The 19,168-nt window shown below is 35.1% G+C and overlaps 1 protein-coding gene across 1 annotated transcript in view; it reads right to left on the bottom strand.

The window, feature by feature from the left end:
* Positions 1 to 19,168, bottom strand: part of HDAC9 (histone deacetylase 9) — an 853,144-nt gene that overhangs the window by 146,414 nt on the left and 687,562 nt on the right. Inside the window, exons 27-30 of the mRNA XM_054692408.1 lie at positions 13,957 to 14,012; positions 13,626 to 13,713; positions 7,934 to 8,053; positions 7,524 to 7,621 (exon numbers count right to left, since the gene is read on the bottom strand). Coding sequence (XP_054548383.1) covers positions 7,524 to 7,621; positions 7,934 to 8,053; positions 13,626 to 13,713; positions 13,957 to 14,012 — 362 coding nt within the window. The remainder of the gene's footprint in view (positions 1 to 7,523; positions 7,622 to 7,933; positions 8,054 to 13,625; positions 13,714 to 13,956; positions 14,013 to 19,168) is intronic.

The raw sequence follows: 19,168 nt of genomic DNA, 5'->3' as shown, positions 1-19,168 counted from the left end.
AGGTGTGCATAAGATCAATTTACTCCCAAGGTCAAAGAGCATAAATTCTAAGGGTATCTAGAGACACGCACCTATAGAAATTGTAATTTTTTGATGAAAATTGGTACAATATGTTGCACAGATGAAAGAGGAAAACATGTTCTTAAGCTATCCTTATTCCTGAAACAGAAGAGCAGAAAGGGCTGACAATTTTCTAAAATTTATTCTTATGGATCTTTTTCTTCTGACCTGTTCTGATAAAACATTTTGAAACACCTCTACATTCTGAATTTAAAAAATGCAATCTGGAGATTAATAAAATTGTATATCAAACTAGCAGTAAATTCATATATATTCCTCTTCACCAAAATGAAAAATAATAAATGAAAATTATTACTTCTTTGTTCCCAAGACTGATTGACAAGTTTGGATTTGAAGCCCACATCTTCTTTACTAGCCAAGTCCTTCAGAAAGAGAAAATGTGGGCTTGATTTGTGAGCTATGATAAATAGTCTGGGAAAGATGGTAGTAGGGCCAATTTGATATGTACAGTATTTCATATTGGCAAATTGTTTCAAGAAATTCCACCTTCTTTCCCAAATGTCTTCAACATCCTGGGAAAATACATACTATCATGAGCACAATATATTTGCTTGTCACTAACAATCGGGAATCTATTTCAAGACTGGGAAGCATCAAACACAGCTTTTATAGACAAAGTAAGACCCCAAATCATTTTGCACTATTGAGTATGATTTTTAGATGACAACAAATCATTCTTTATTTCAAAATTGGATCTAAAAGTTCATTTGTCACTTCATGTTCTACTATATTTTAATTTGGTATTGCTCAAGTTCAACTACAAACCTCCACCAAAATGTGTATACATAAGACGAAAATACTTATTTTAACAAATAAGAAAACATAGTTCCTATGGTAAATAGTCTGGTTATTAAAAAAGGAAAACAATTATAGGGGATTTCACTTAGTATGTCAGATGATGAGAAGGCACAAGGACAAGTGGATTGGAATTACATAAGACAAGGGTGGTGAAAATCCAAGGAGTTACTCAATTAGAATCCAAAGCTCAATTATGGATAGACTAAAATGCATTTGTAAAGGATTTATCACTATACTATTATTTTTTTCACAGCCTGCCCTTGATAAACTAATGGAACTTTATTTTACAGACTTGGGACACAGGTGTTCTGTGTCCACACTCATACTTGCTGCCACCAAAGCCCAGAACAGCATAGAAAATGTAGTGAACTAAGACTAGATATACTATCTAGTCAGGTTTCAAGTCACATTTTTGTATTAATGGGTTTAAAATACATTTAAATCATTCAAGCAAAGAGGTATGAATTAAAAACTGGAGAAATAAATGCAGTCTCTAGATTGCTTGAACTAGTCTCAAGTAACTCAATTACTATGTAGCAAAAATATTATATTTTAAACATTCTGGTTGGTTATATGGTCAAAGTATTTTAGCAAGGCAACATTTACAAGCACAAAATATTCTTTTTTTTTTTTTTTTAAAGATTTATTTATTTATTTATTTATACAAGCACTGGGTACAGCCAGAAACGTGGGAGGGTGAAAGAATTCACCAGAGCCAGATTGGGGAACAAAACAGGCAGAGTGATGAAATACACTGCTGAGGGAAGCAGCGGACGTGGCAGGAGAGGTCCATCGTGCCATGTGGGACCCTCGCCGGTGGCCGGGGATCGAACCGGCGCTGCAGAGGCTGCAGGCAGACTCGCAGCCCAGCGTTCAACCACTGCGCCACCAGGGGAGGTCCCAAAATATTCTTATTAAATAGATACTTCATAAATCAATGAAAATAAAAAATATATATGGTTTACAATGAAAATAAGAACAAAAATTTCAAGTAGATATTTATTTTCTAGATTACACAACTTGCTGAAATCTCCTATTTTAGTTGGCATACTGAAAACCTTAGTGAAAAGGAATCATTATAGATTAGTTTTCCTTTGAGATGAACATACCTAAGATCTGATGTTTATAGATACTCTGCCTTTCAGAAATCCTTACTTTTAACAAATATTAATTATGGTAGGTACAGATTACAACACACATCTAGGAGAGTTGTGATTTTTATTTCAGTTTAATGTGATTAATTCTTCTTTAAAAGTTTTTTTTTTAATTATGGTAATACTGATTTACAATTCTGTGTATGATTCGGACGTATAGCATCACACCATTCAGTTGCCTATTAGCACACCTCTTACCAGCAACAATGCTCCTATGGTCCTCCGTCATTGAAGACTGGTCACCCTTCACACTTTGTTCTTCACATTCTCCCTCTGGTAGCTTCAACTATACAGTTAGATCTCTCAGGTTTGTTATTGGTTTGATTCTTTATCACCCATTGTTTTGATGCTCTATATTCCACATATAAGTGAAACCATCTAGTTATTTATCCTTTTCATTCTGCCTTATTTCATATAGCACTATCTCTTCCAGTTCCATCATGTTGTCGTGAATGTCAAGAGTTCATATTTTTTTTCAATAGCCAAGTAGTATTCTAATGTGTGTGTGTGTGTGTGTGTGTGTGTGTGTATACCACATCTTAAAATCAGGATTTGTCTCTAAGGAACCCAGGTCAAAATCACTCTCTCTCTTGTAGCTAGTCCTCATTATGTGCCAAAAGAGCCATTTATTATTTCATCAAAACCTTTTGAATTTAATGGTCACACAGGTACTATTGTTCAATTAACCACTCTTTCATTCATTGATTTATGGAATAAAATAGACATAATTTTGCAGACCACTATTATCTTGCTTATATATTGGAAACTGCTACTCATATTTTGAACACTTGAAGATGTTTTCCTCATCTGATTTAATTGGAAGTCATGAGAAACATATTGCTTCTTGACCACTATAAACATACTATTTAAAATGTCATATATAAATAATCACACTAACATTTGCAGAATTCTTAAAATAATTATCCAATGCTTATCGAAGGCATGATAGAAAATAGAGAAACATTCAAAAAATCTTTTGAAGTGATTTGAACAGAGAATTCTTAGCAGGTATTCAGCAAAATGCTGAATGAAGGTAAGATGTCTAACATTATTATAAATAAATGAATGAAGGGGTGTTCAGAATTCTCTGGAAAATATACTCCTTGAGTAGTCAAGAGATAGATAGGTTTCAAGTAGCTCCCTCAGACTTTTACTAGGTTCACTTAATACCAGGGGTTTCCAATGCTTCAACTATATTCAACATCATTCCCTGTCTCTTCTTTGACCCAGTCATTCATTTCCTGACTCATTCAACCAACAATATTGAATATCTCCCCTTTCTCACGCTGTGTATTAGCCATTTGTGTCTTAGGTCAAGGGGAAGAAGAGTGTACCCTTAGCAAAACACATTGTGCTTTATTATTCTGTATTATTTTAAGTCATGAACAGTAGAAAAGAGAGTAGTGACAGAAAGCAGAAAGTGTTGAGTGATAGAAAAAGCATAGATTTTAGAACTGTAAAATGAGTTTACATATGGCCCTTCCAATTAGTAGTTCTATGGCTTAGACAAATCACTTTAAATTTAGTTATAATGTCTATAAAGCTTCTAAAGTAGGAACTGGTATGTAATACCTCAATAAAAATAGCCATATTTATTTTATAAAATGGTAATCTTAGAATCAAATCTTAGTTGAACTTAAAAGATATTTGATATTTCTCAATTTTTAAAAAAAATTGTAAAAAATCAATTATATACTTCAATAATTTCAGGATTAATGATAACTGTCTGAAAGAAATAACTAGTTATCTGAAATAATTTAGATATTCCATTATATTGTTTATATTATCCTTAAATCTTAGAGCAAACATGAAAATGTTTGGTTCACTTGCAATTTTCTTTTTGCCATAGAAAAGCACATAATAGAAACCACAGGGCAATGTATGTGGCAAATTTTGGCTGGTAAAATAAGCAGGCATTTGATATACTATTATAAATGTGGTTACATGGAATGAGGCTTTCCCTCCAGAGGAACTGATTTTATTTTTTTTTAAAGTTCAGAAACAGTTAAAAATGAAGAAAAAAAAAGAATTACAACTTACCCCCCCACCACATCCACACACCTGCATAGCCTATGCCCTCACACAGATGCCAGGAAGATCTTTAGTTTCACAAGTGAGAAAAAAGAAGGATATGCTTATAAAATAATATATCAAAAATTATTTGTGAGTTTATCTCATTAAAGCTCCAAATTAGAAAGGAATGTACATATTAACTTAGATAGGTTCAATCTTTGCCAGCAAAGAGTTTATGAAATACGAACCATATTTCTTGCCACCCAATCTTACCCTCATGCCCTGAGTCACCAGAGCAAGGTCATTTCATAACTTGTGATTTTCAGTCTATTCTCAACTCCCTGTTTGTTATGAACACCCCCAAAACCCTGCAACTCCTTCATCCTCTGAAAACTCCTACTTATCCTAGAAAGCACAGGTTTAACAGTATTTAATGAAGACTTTCCTGAAATACTTCAGGAAGAGCTAATCATTTTACCCTTTCAATGATTATGTCTGTTATCTAGAATTAGAAGTATCACTTCTTTTCTGATACCTGAAAGCAAATCTGAATTCCAAAAGCTCCTCACTCAGCCTGGCATATAATACATGTTCAACAAATACTTCTTGAATGACTGACTTTGCTGATTCCTCCATAACAACTTTATAATTACTGCTGGACTTACATGCTAAATAGTAAGGAAACATGGTATAGCTCAAATAATGAAATTACTGTGGTTTAAATCTGATTCCTAAATAACTATGAATGTTAAAAGCCACAATTTTACATTTTTACAGCCTAGCTAAATAATGTCAAAGCTTCCCATCTAATTAAGCTCAAATATGGTAAATGCAATGAGAAGTTTAGAAAAGTTTGCTAACAAAGTGTCCACACTTCAGGCACAAAGAAAGTTCTGTTCTTGAGCACACCTTCAAGAGTATACTTGATTTGGGCCTCCCTGGTGGCACAACGGTTGAGCGCTGGGTTGCGAAGCTGCCCGCAGCCTCTGCAGCAGTGGTTTGATCCCCGGCTGCTCCCCAGCCACCGGCGGAGGGTCCCACATGGCGCTCAGACCTCTCCTGCCGCCGGCTGCTCCCCTCAGCAGTGTACTTCGGTCCTTCTGCCTGCTCTGCTCCTGGCTCTGCCTCTGGTGAATTCTCTCACCCTCCCACGCTTCTGACTATACCCAGTGCTTGTATGTATAAATAAATAAATAAATTTTTTTTTAAAAGAGTATATTTGATTTATTTACCATTCCAATCAAAAAATTAATGCACAGGGCCTCCCTGGTGGCACAGGGGTTTAAATCTCAGTGCTATCAAGCTATCACCAGCCACTGCAGCCTGAGTTCGATCCCTGGCCAAGGAGCTGGCCCACATGGCGCAGCAGATCTCTGCTGTTTCACCTGCTGCTCCCCTCAGCACTGCATTTCAGTAGATCCACCTGTTCTGCTCCCCACTCCATCTCTGGTGAATTCTCTCACCCCCTGTACCTCTGGCCTGTACCCCAGTTCTTTTATGCATAAATAAAAATAAATCTTTAAAAAATTAATGCACACTTAATATTTTTTTTCACATTATTTAGTGAAATTGTCCTTTTAAAAAAATCATCCACAATTCACTTTATGATATGAGAACAAATAGCAACAAAATACAAATGGTCTGGGCCTCCCTGGCAGCCTAAGGATTCAGTCTCAGCGCTGTCACCAGTAAGGCCTGAGTTCCATCCCAGGCCAGGAAGCTAACCCACATATGATGCAGCAGACCTCTCCTGTTTTGCCCACCACTCCCCTCAGCAGCATATTTCAGTAAAATCTGCCTGTTTTGCTTCCCACCCTGTCTCTGGTGAAGCCTCTCACCCACCGCACCTCTGGCATACACCCCAGTTCTTCTACAAAATAAATAAATAAATATTTAAAAAAAAACAAATGGCCCTTCCCTGGTACACATGCATGACCCACTTTTATGTAAAGCTGTAGTACCACAAAACAGTTTGAAAACAAAACCTAAAATTCTCTATTGCAGATCAATGGTTATGATCATATTCTACAATTAGATTGAAACTTAATGTGTATATTATGCAATTCATTAGGCTAATTTAGTAAACAGAAAAATTCATAGGTAATATAATAAAATCTATTATCCCATTAGAGTTCCTTTCAGATATTATAATGTTGTACATATTGTTGTAATATTGTATACAATGTATGTATTTTTTTCCAAAATACAAATCTAGAATGTTGTTTGAATTTCCTTAGTGACTTGAATGCCAAACCAAATATATTTATCTTAAATGTGTTTTCTAAAATGTATTTTTTATCTTAAATGAATATTGCAAAATTTTATATGTCCTGAGTCTATTTTCAAATTACAAATAACTCTCAAATAAGAAACTAAAGTATACATGATATACAGGATAGTAGAGACCCACTAAAATTTCAATTATTAAAAAATTTTTGTAAGTTTCAAATATATTATCAATAGGATTTTTCCCTTGGGAATGTAAATGAAACTTTTGTATGAATAAATGTTTCTAAAAGTTCTTATCATGTAGTTGTTTGCTTTCATTTAAAATTAAATAAACTATCCAAAGAAGCATGTATTACCAATTAAGTTAAATTCTCCTAAGATCTCATAAGTAAGGCACATGTTGACACAAACTGATATTTCTCCTTAAAGCAGATACCTTCCCAAGGACAAAAAAAAAACCTCTTAATTTCATAAAATAAATGCCTTGAAAAAAGAAAACAATTCTATATCCAAAGAAGCTTTTACTTTGTTATATATCTTGTTTAAATTAACTTTAAAAATTATTTGTTTAGACAAAACAAGTAGCAGAATGCATGTGTATATATAAACATACATTTCACTTACTGCCTATATTTTATAGAGGAATTGAAAACAACAAATTACATACTTAGTTGATGTTTTAATGAGAGAGCGGAAATAGATTTAAAGGGAAATATCATTTGTCATGTAAACAGACTGCCTAGCTCAATGTTCTAACGTGACTCCACTCATAATTAGCAATGCTAAGTAGCACTATGTGCAAAAGGGATTATAAAGGTCAATGAAATGCCTATTCAACAAAGCTAAATAGGTAGTGAACAACTCCTCAGAGCACTTAACATGCTGATGTCCATTCTAAATTTTGTCATATGTTATAATAGACAGAATTTTCCAGAACTACTTAATAATAAAATCTATTTGTTTTCCTTTTTGCAGGGAAGGGGAAGTTTGTCTGGACCACGGGCTAATAATATACCTGTGTGACTAACTGCACATAGATTTTGAAAAACCTTAACATCTTGCATATACATCTTATTTGGCTTTGTAGTAATAGTCAAGTATCTCAACCAAACTTTTTTCGCTTTTTGATGAAATGAACCCTTTATTCACTTTAGATTAGCTAGAAATTTACATTTCTCTTTTATATTTATGTCATTCCAACAGACATTTGCTCTCTAAATTGCCGCTTTCAGAGACAGAAGTACCAACCTGAATGCTTCAAGGTACTCAATATCTCCCATGGGGGGATTAAGACCACCTGTCCAGGCAATATTTATATTGTATCCTTCTCCAAGGCCTGTTCCAACCTAGGAAGAGAAAAACCACACCACAGTGGATAGAGGAGGGCACAGGGAAGAATGCAAGAAGAGAGGAAAACAGACACATGTGAGCTCTTGAAGTAAACATCAAACAACATGTCAAATCAGTCCAACCTTGCCTGACAACCAGGGCTCTGGGTTATGCACTTGTTCTGCACTGGTTCTGGGTCCCATGGGACAATTCAGTAATCTCGTGTAATTTAAAACACCAGCAAAGGACAAGAAAATTAGGGGTAATCATGCAATGCAATTACCTGAAAGATACAAATAAAAGTGGGACTCTAAAGAAATAAACCGAACCTCATTTGGGGCTCCACTGCCAGGGAAAAAGTTCCCTTCATCATAGCGATGGAGTGAAATATACAGGATGCTAGGGTCAGCATAAAATGCCTGTTGTGTACCGTTTCCATGGTGAACATCCTACAGGGAAAAGAAAACAGAGGACAAATACAGTCATGTCTAACTCTGTGTGAAGATAACTTTTCTGATTTCTAGGTCCCTGTCTTTCTACCCCACCCTCCTCATTTTTTCTCTTCTCACTATGATCCTCTTTTTTCTCCTGTTCTGCCTGCTTCCACACCACCCCCCTTTACTTCCTGAACTTTCAGGCAAATTACCCTTTAATGCACTCATTTTTTAAACTGGCTTCTAAAAATCAGGAAACCACAGCGAGCATGCCCTGGAGACTCCAGATGAGCAGTCATTGAGAAAGCCCAGTCCTTTGGTACAATTAGATATTTATACACCGGCCCTTTGTACTCTTTGCTTCAGTGATGGAATCTCGCATCCTGTTTTATGGAGGAATTTTATGACTTATTAACTGCCAACAGTTCATAACCCCTCAGGCTTAATTAACTAGCCTCATTGGCCTCTGAAGAAAGACTAATGTTTAAACTACAAACTAGTATTTTGCAGAAGAATCTATGGCTTACAGAGCATTTGCACAATTCTTGACAGAACACTAAACATACATGTATGCATTGATTTGCCAAGTCCCACCATTAAGGTCAAAGGCTTTGCAACCAGCTGAGTAAATTGGCTTTCTTGAAGCATTCAGTTCAGTTAGCAATACCTCAGTAGTTAGAATCACTTCAAAAGAGATGCCAGATGCAAAAAGGGCTTCATACTTTATTTTGGTAAAATCGTGATGGCAAGAGTCAAAAACACAGGAGCATGAGCTCATGAGTTATTAAATCATTTGGGCTAAAGCAGAAAGATGGCATGGGGCTTTGTGAAATCTTGTCCAAACTACCTAATTTTAATATTATAGTATGGCTCTCTTCCCAGCTTCCTCCTCTTTCTCTTTTTTCTTTCCCTACACCACACCCTTGTCCACACAAAAAAATGTCTGTCATTAAAATGAATGACAAAAAAGTCTTAAGGCATTTGTATAGATGATTCAAAGCTTAAGAGTGCTTTTGCTTTTAATTGGTTTATAATATAAACATATGCTTAAAGTGTTAAAAGAAATGGAAAGATAAATACTAATAGCATTTTTAAATGCCTTAGCTAAGATTTCAAGTGTTAAGATTCTCAATGACTGCTACCTAAAATCTTCAAAACAAAAATCAAATAGAGAATTCTTAAAAGTAAACAATATATATTTGTATTCAATGGAACATAGTTGCTACATAAGTAACATATGATTTCTGGTTCTGTTATAAAAATGTTTTGGTCACTTGAAACTATATACTACTTACACTGTACTTTAGTTTTTGTCAGTAAGAATCACATTATTTTCAACAATTCCTACAACTGTTGAATCAGGGACTGCACTAAAGACCTTACATAGACTAATATTATATGAAAAGGTATAATATATTATCCCTAATTTAACAGGTAAATAATTGAGACTCAGAAAGTTTCAGTAATTTACTAAGATACTATGGAAAATATGTCACAAGACTGGTATGGTTTCATTTCTTACACCAAAGGCCAAAAATGTAACCATTACACTATAAATTTACATTTAAATTCATTATTTCTTTGATACTTTTCAGAAAACCTGTTAGGTGATATTCAACCTTTAGCCCAGGACTCCTTTACTAGACACCACCAAAACCTCCCTTTGGTGTGTTCTGAAAGCCTGCACTGAGTTTGATATTTACAGTACATGCAAATACTAATTCTCTCTCCCTTTTTATAGTACACATACACAAGATCAATTCAGGAAACATGTACTAGTGGGGAAGATATGCATCATCTCAGAAAATTGTTCTGGCTAAATGCATACACACCAGGAAAAAAAATAGCTTACTGAAAATATATTAATTCCTGTATATTTGAAAGCTCAAAGGAAAGGAAGGAGGAGATAGCAAAACTATTTTTTCCTTTATGTGAACAAAAATGAAACACTTTCAGCCAGCTTGCTTTGAGATTGCTACTGGATACTTAGTGGGTGGACAAACAAAATACTTTGGAAAATAACAATAAAGGGATGTTTGCATTTCTATTACACAATAGAATTTTTAATCAACTTTGGAAGAAAAATTTTGCTCTGGGGCTAAATGCATCCACATTTAAAAACCAGAAAAGCATTGCCTTGATTATTTTTGTTTCTTTAGGTAAGTTGTAAAGTTTTATTAAAGTAGGTCAAATAAAAGATGATAATTTGTCTTAGGTACAAAATCATTTGTTTTTTTAAAAATAGGTTTGGTATTTCCTAAGTAAGAAAAATAAGTCTTGCCCACAATATAGTAAGATTTCAGCTGATTCATTAAATCACACAAATCCATTCTAAAAATACTTGGATAATTCTTGATTCCACAATCATATTCCCAAAGTATATGGAGATAAAGGTAAATGCAAATATGCTTTTTTTGGGGGCAACACTTACAATATAACCTTTAGATTTTATTTAGCTTTGCTACAAAATATTCAAACAAAATGCTCACTACTCAGGTATGTAAGTCAGTAAATAAGAATCTGAGGATTATTTCCCCACAGCAACAAATACATACTAGACTAATTTAAGAAATTACTGGTGATTGTGAAGAATTACCACGGAAATAAAATAAATTATCCAGTCTCTCAAAATAGGACCTGTACTTAAGGTCTTCTGGGCAATGCTGAAAAATCATTTCAATATTCTAACTTTAAAAGTTAAAAGTATAATACAAAAATTTATTCTACATAAGATTTAGAACCAACATATTTTCACTAAAATGTTAAAAATAGCTTTGATTAAATAATTTTTCTATCAGCTAATGTTATCACCCATAATTATTTAGTATAGGTACATGTGACAAATTTCTTTGGTCAATTTGCCCTATGTGACCCAAAATGTAATTGCTGAAAATCTAAGGACACTTGAAGTGATTTTTCTCTTACCAAGAAAGTTTTAAAAATGTTATTTTTTACTGAAAATCATATCACCTAAAAGGCAGATCCTACTTTCAGGACAGTTTCATGTCCTGTACCCAAAGGCCACACTCTTGCAATTTGAAAAGAAAGTGCACCTGTTCTCTCTGCTCACCAATCTGAACGTCCTTTGGAATCTTCTCTAGAAGGAGAACTGGAATGAATAAGCACCGCAGATCAACTAGAAACATTCCTGCCTAAAATACTCAACACCTCTGAATTTGGCTGTGTCCCCAAAGAGAGGGTGAATTAGAGCTCTGGCTCTCTATTTATTTGGCTTATAAAAAAGCTGAAACTTACTGCTAGACAATGGAGTAGCTCTTCCTTCTTTTGGTCCAATAATTTGTGGAGTTAGTTCACACCTATTCCCTAAAGTTAGTGACTATGAATATTCAGGAATGAAATTCTTTTGCAACTGAAGAACCTTCACCTCTTCATCTTTGCTAACTTGCAGAATAAATCTGTCAGCCAGGGAGAACTGTTGTCTCAGCACCACGTGGCACTTTAAAACTTCCTTCTCAGCAGCTGGAAGAAATGGGAATTTCCTCAAAGGATCCTTGCAGCTGCAGAATTTGGAAGACTTGAACGTAGGAATATGCAGGCTATTGGTGATCTCAGAGGCAACCCTTTGGACAGAACTTCATATATTTTGAGAATTTGAAACGAAAACTTCTCCTTTACTAGAGCCAACTGGGAAATCAGTATTTCTTTATGGCTGGATAATGGAGCAAATTATAATCAAAGACCAGTAAGCTTACAGGACACTCCTTGGAGCTACTAAGCAAATTATTTTATAAATCACATCATTATATCTCGAGCAGTCTTTTATTCTTTTATAATGTAAAAAAAAAAAAAAACTTCACATAAAAATCTTCTGAGGTACAAATTATCCCTTTATCATTAGCTAGGCATTTTAGCTTTAAGTCTATAATTCATTATATTGGAGTTTGGATATCACAAATGTGCTTTCAAAGGGGACTCAATGGTTACTGGTTATGTTCAAAGAACAATAAAATGGTAGCAGAGGAGATTCCCCAGAAGGTAATATTAAAAAATTCTGAAGGATAGGATGAACAATTTATCAATTTCCTTCCCACACAATTTTGATATATGTAGAAAGCTTAGAAAAAAATTTCCCATAATCCTTGGTCTTCATCTGCTCTCCTTTCCTCAAGTTTTGGGCTTATCTTTCTACCAGGAGTTATTGTGTTAGGGGTATATTAATTATTATTTTTTTAAATTTACTATCTTATAAATGATGAAATACAGTAACATTAATTATTTAAAATGTCACTTGGTATGTAGGTGAGAAAATAGGCACTCATATTTGTAAAATTTTAATACTTTGCCGCTATACTGTCTCTAGCCCTTCAACACAGTTCTTTAATGGTGCACTGTGACCTACATTGAAATTTAAGCATGTACGGAAAATACATGGTAAGTTGGGTTTCAATATTCTCAGCACCAACACACTTGCAAGAAGACTACAAAACAGTATGTGGAAAACAATCCATTCTTACCACGCACCAGAAATGGTTATCAGTTTTTCATTCCTTTTATCTTCATTTTAACCTAACTAAGTATTTCTTCACATGGCTTTGTTTGCACTCTCTCAACCCTTTGGTGTGCCTCCTTAACTGAATCAGAGGGTGGACGGTGAGGCCATGACTTCCCAATAAGATTTAATTATGAGTGCAGATATGAACAAGATTTAGACTATTAAGTCTTGCACTTCAAAAAAACCTTTAACATATTTTGCCTTTAAATCTTTTATCACCTGCAAAAATTAATTAAGTGCAGATGTAGCAGGTTCGTTTTGGATGCCAGGGTTCATTTCCTGTCTATGCTTTGTCAGACAACCTATTACACCTCCTCGTGAACTGGAGGCAAACCGAAAACGGGGCTCATAAATCACTAGTCAGCTTTCTTTCACCCTTTCCTGGGTTGGTCCTTTTGTAAGGAGCTGATCTCCAGCTCATTATTCATGAATATACTATAGACAACATGCCAAGTGTCATCTGCATTTAAACAAACCATTTGTTAAACAAATTATAACTCTATTGTGTAAGAATGCATCATGTTAAAATGCAAGACTAATCTAATGCCTGACTTTTAATCACTCATGGTTCCTGCCAGGAGTCATCCCAAACTGGCATACATGACCTGAGATCTTTTCAAAAAGAATGACATGCTGACTTGCTTTAATAATACCACTGTTGCACAACAAGCAACATGATTGCTAACCAGGGGAAGTAGCCAATTGGTTACCAAAGCAACAGCATTCTTTCCAGCACATCTGACTATTTAAAGTCTATATTCTGTAGGGAAAAGTAAATTCAGGTTCTGTTGGGTTATTTTAACTGTGGAAGTATCAATTCATTTAAGGATCATAAAAGTTGCCCTGATCTGCGCCTTCTTCTCATTAAATTGCAGTTAACACCATGAAAGTGAAACGTGAATGTTTATGGTTTCAGAACTGCAATCCTGAATTTAATGAGTTTCCCCATTCAAAGGAAATGCACCCTTTAGTTGTTTGCAAGTGTTAAAAGCAAGACAACCTAACAGAGAAATACAAATTTACTCCCTTTTATCTAGAGTCACTGACAATGCAGCTCTGGCCAGGAATACATACCAGATCTACAATCAATATCTTGCTTATATTTAGTTGGTCTCTCAAGTATTTGGCGGTAATTGCAACTGAATTAAAAAAGCAGAACCCCCTGCGGAATAGAGAAGAACAGAGAAATAAGAAAGCAAATCAGCCAGGAAAACCATTATAAATAATGTTCAGAGCATTTTTTAAAATGCTATATGATCTCTGAAGCCATAAATCTGCTTCTGGGAGTACCTCGCAAGATTTTTCAGTCCATCTGCTAACAATTAGAGGCTTCAGAGACATGTACGGGGCAGGTGACCGCCAGGAACCATGGCGCTTGGAGATGGGCAACAGTCCTGGTACTTACATGGCTGTGGATTCTTCAGCGTGATGGCCTGGGGGCCTCACAACAGCAAACCCATTCTGTAAGAACAAGATATGTTTTTCAGTGATCAGATATGGGGAATTGCTTGGATCTCTATGTACTAAAGAGAGTATCAAGAAAAAAAAGAGTGAAGTCCATTGGTGGTTTCAGAGCTTGTTTTCTTGTTCCTGTTAACATTTCATAAAATGAACAGAAACAATACCCTATGTCGCATTTTCACAGATGGTGTCTCAAAAAGAAGGTTCCCACTGAACTGGGGAAGAACAGGGATTTGGGAGTTGTATCTAGCTGGTAAACATACTTGTTAGCTATTATACTAGCATGATTCATTTTCAGTAACAACTTCTTATTTTATGGCACCACCATCTTACAGTGTGAGAAGAAATTATTGATGCAGGGTTGTGTCAAAGTTTGGAAAGACTAGGGAAGATCCAAAGTGAAACTGTTTAGCTGAAGTCGCTAAATGGTTATTTCCACTCCAATGCTAGCAAAATGATAGCTTTACTTCACATGCTGACATACACACAAAAGAAGCCCCAGAAAGGTGAAAAAGAGAACAATGGACATCCCATATTTCTTCCAGTCTATAAATTTAGTTTGGATGACTGCCAAGACTTGCAACTTTATTGGATTCCTTGAGTCAATTTCTAGCCCATGTTCTGGAATTTTATAAAGAATTCTAGGGCTGAGTAGCAATCAGATCTATCCATGATCAAGGAATGCCTTAACCTCCAGATTAATTGGAATGCATCACAGAAAGCTGAAGCAACTCCAGCATGAAGGCAGGGGACTATAAATCCTTGCAAAGCCAGCATGCTCAGAAAAGTTGGGTTGCTTGACCTAAAAAAAAAAAAAATTACTGATTTCTTGATGTGAAAAAAATCATACGGTTCACACCACTTTCACTTAACTATGATGTGACTTGACCTGCTCAAAGAGAATGTTTCTTTAATACATAATTCTAAAACTTTTGAAATAATTTTAATATACCCCACAGATGTTATTTTTTTCCACATCTTGCTACAAGCTAAATAATAATATGAAGAAAAATAATATAGTCTCCAGGGTTTTAAATATGCATAAAATTTTACCCTAATGTTATACCTATTAACACACAATGAATTGATTTGCTATATATACTGATGAACATTTACATGGTAATAATCTCAGAAGCAAATTAGGAGTCATAATGGTATCAATTATAATTCTAGGAATGACGACAAATATATTCTTTGTTTTTGTTCTTAAGGTACTTACTATCTCTCTGGAAATAAAGATTAATATGAAAGAAACCATTAATAAATAATATAATACAAAAGAAATTGAAATTTTAAGATTGTAGAGACAGTGAATATAGGACTTCTAAGAATGGAGAATTCAGTAACAATTGTGACAGGTGAAATATATTTTTTTAAGGGAAACAATAGTGAGAATGAAAATAACAAATATAATACAAGGCAATATTATTAGCATGCAATGGACATTCATAATTAGACTAACAATACTAAGGTTAGTCTGTTACTAAATTAAAAATATTTAGTTTCTTAGGTAAAGGCCATGACTAGATGGTAAAAGAAGAAAACATCCAAAGAGCAATAACTATTTTTTAAAAAATAAACTTAATTAGTATTCAAATAAAAGCAGGTGAAAAATCCCAACATGAAGCCATTTTTCTACCCAGGAAATTATGAATTTTAAAAACATTCTATGCTGACACTGGAGTTGTGCCTTACACTCACACATGCTTCTTGCAGGAAAATGGTCCACATGTCTCTAAACAGAATCTGTAAACATTAATATTGTTTAAGTGAACTCAGGAGGCTAAGGGTGCCCACTCTTACGTAAATCAGCAAACTACAGCACCAAATGTGCCTTGTGTCACCCATTGGAGGTGATGCTACTTCCCCTTTGATAGAAATGAGGGGGGAGTTCTCCAGAGGTTAAGTAGAGGGTTATTAACCTTGGATTGAGAAAAGTGCATATGGCTGTGCCAGGTATGTGCTTTCCAATCTGTACCTTCTTGTGTTATGTTTCCCTCAACACTATTTTTTGTTAGAATAACTGATTGTTTGTGTTTGAAGTCAACAAATCTATAAAAAAAATTCACCTTTTGAATTATTAATCTCCTTAAAGGATTTTTGCCCTAAAGGTGTTATTAACAGTGCAAGATAAGAATTTATGTAATGATAATTTTTATTTACAACAGAAGGAAAAAAAAGGGAATTGACTAAGATAATATTAGAAAAATGTTAAATGAATTATTATAAATATAAGCCCAAAATATTAGTTAAGGGAAGGAAAAATAATTTTCCTTCTACTTTTCTACGTTCTCGGTTGAAACACCTCTCTGTAATAAAAGACAAGTTGATAAGAGAAAAACAAAAGTTATGTAACAGCTGTACCTCCTATACACATGGGGGCAACCCAAGAAAACTGAGTAACTCCTTAAAATGGTTCTAGTCACCACCTTAAATGCCATCTGCAGCTTAAGACAAAGGAAGATGTTGGGGGCAGGGAACCTGTTGTGGGTGGTTTTCAAGCAAAAAACAGTTACTGAGGATATGGTAGTTATGCAGATGTAAGTCACTGCCTTCTCCCCTGAAGAGTGTCCAGTGATTCATTCATCTTCCACTTCCTGATAGAGAGGAAGACATTCCTTAAATATGGAGATTGCCCTTGTAAATGTAAATGTCTCTTTCAACTGGGTAAATTTTTCACAGTTTTCAGAGTTTTTTCTAAGTAGGCTACTCAAAATAATTTTTATACAAAAGAGTTCTATTTGGGGGTGGTACTTTCTTTTTTAGTATGATAATGCTATAAAAGGAGGCAGCCTTCATTAGACAATCAGGATGTTGTTATTATGATAAATGATTAGTGGAACAGACAAGACATCTGACACATATTTGACATTGTAATGATCTTGACTGATTAAGGTGTTACATGTATCTACATTTTAATGACCCTGATTGAAAGGTGGGGGACACTGAGATAGTGACATCAGTAATCTTCAGTTTAAAAGCAACCACTTTTTTTATAAGACACTAATAAATAGACATGCGAAAGTGAAAGACTGATAATAACCTGCCTGAGCAGAAAAAAAACACCTAAATCAAAATTAGCAGATAATATGCTTCTGGAAAGTGATGTAAGTGTTACACAGGCATCTATATGAATCAAAGGGTGGAGCATTCATTGCAGAGCACTGGGCACCATTTTTTCCAGCGCCCATTTACATACAGCACCTTGAACTATGAAGGGGACTTCCTGAGCAGGGGAACTACTGACAGGGGTGGAAATTTTGCTAGCCTTATCTGACTTAGCAAGGTTACTGAGATTCACCCAGTAGATGAATTCATTCATTCAACTTAGAAATCGATGACTTCCTTAATGGCTTCCTCCCCTGATCCTTTCTCCACCTCATTTTAATTCACAACAAATTCCTGTTGATTTTGCTGCTGCTAAATGTAACTCAAATACATGTACTTACATATATAGCCACTCTTTTAAAATGTGCCTTTTGAATTTCTGCCTTTCCATTATTCTCCTGTTATTATTATATTGATTTTGTTTTTTACACACACTTCATTCAGTAATCTGATTTCTCAATGTTCTGACTCCTCACTTTCAAAAGTTTGTTTTCTATTTACAGTCATTACAAGGATGTCATTACCACCAAAATCTCTTCTTCATAATATCCATGTCAAACATCCTACTCTCCCACTATCACATTTTCCAGTATGCCTCAACTACAACACATTAACCTTACTTAACTTTTGTTGTACATTATCCACCCATACCACTGTGTTCACTTCATTCCTAATCTAGCTTAAACTTCATAGTCCACCACTAGATTCACTTACTTGAATATACTTTAAGACACTTTGTGCTTTTTGCCCTTCAATATACTCCTCAGGTGTATTAGTCTGTTCAAACTACTAAAAACTGTATCACAGGCTGGGTGGCTTAAACAGACATTTCTTTTTCATAACTATGGTGACTGGTAGCTAATATTAAAGTCTGGCATGGGTTGGTTTGTGTGGAAATGGCCATCTTTTGCTTACAGTCTTCATATGGACTTTTTCTTTTCTTTTTTTTTCTTTTAATTTTTTTTTAAGATTTATTTATTTATTTATACAAGCACTGGGTACAGTCAGAAGCGCGGGAGGGTGAGAGAATTCACCAGAGCCAGAGCGGGGAGCAGAGCAGGCAGAAAGACCGAAGTACACTGCTAAGGAGAGCAGCGGGCGGCAGGAGAGGTCTGTGCGCCATGTGGGACCCTCCTCTGGTGGCCAGGGAGCAGCCGGGGATCGAACTGATGCTGCAGAGGCTGCAGGCAGCTTCACAACCCAGCGCTCAACCGCTGCACCACCAGGGAGGCCCATATGGACTTTTTTCTGAGTACACACACACAAGGAGAGAAAGAGATAGAGAAAGAGAGAGAGAGAGAGAGAGAGAGAGAGAGAGAGAGAGAGAGAACTCTGCTATCTCTTTCTCTTCAATAATGGTGCCAGTTCTATGGAATTAGGGATCCACCCTTATAACCTCATATAACATTTACGACGTCCTCACAGACCCTCTCTCCAACTATAGTTACATTGGGAGTTAGGGCTTCAAAATATAAATTTGGGGTGGGGGGAACACAAAAATTCAGTAATTAATATACATTAAGTCATGTTGTGCCTTTTTTCCTCTAACATACTCCCCTGGCAAATTTACAAACCTCAAGCAAATCTTCATTATGCGCAGCAATAATACTTAGTCAATTAACTTTCCAAGTCTCTCAGGTGAGTATTTCTAGCTTAATCTTTCTTAAAATCCCCATTAACCTCTTACACTCTTTACCTTTTGCTGATGATTTTGCTTCTTATTTCACTTAGAAAGTAGGAGCATTAGAATAAATTTTCTACATCTATCTTCATCACCCTTGAGCCTATCTAAGAGCAATTAATTCCCCTGCATTTTATATCCCCTTTACCTATTGAAAGTCACTTCCCTCTCTCAGGTACCATCAGTTATTTCTTCTGTTGGATTTTGCACTAGAGTGAAAAACACATATAAAACTTTCCTCTTAATAAAAAGAAAAACAAAACAAAATGACAAGTGATAGTATGATAATGCTGTAACATAATGTATAATACATACAAATAAATACTACTAATAATATGTTAAATAATACACTTTTTTAAAATATTTT

This window comes from Talpa occidentalis, unplaced genomic scaffold, assembly GCF_014898055.3.
Source record: "Talpa occidentalis isolate TD23 unplaced genomic scaffold, MPIMG_talOcc4v2.1, whole genome shotgun sequence".
Classification (NCBI taxonomy): Eukaryota; Metazoa; Chordata; class Mammalia; order Eulipotyphla; family Talpidae; genus Talpa; species Talpa occidentalis.
Note: the sequence above shows the minus strand (reverse complement) of the source record. Positions and strands in the feature narration are given on the sequence as shown.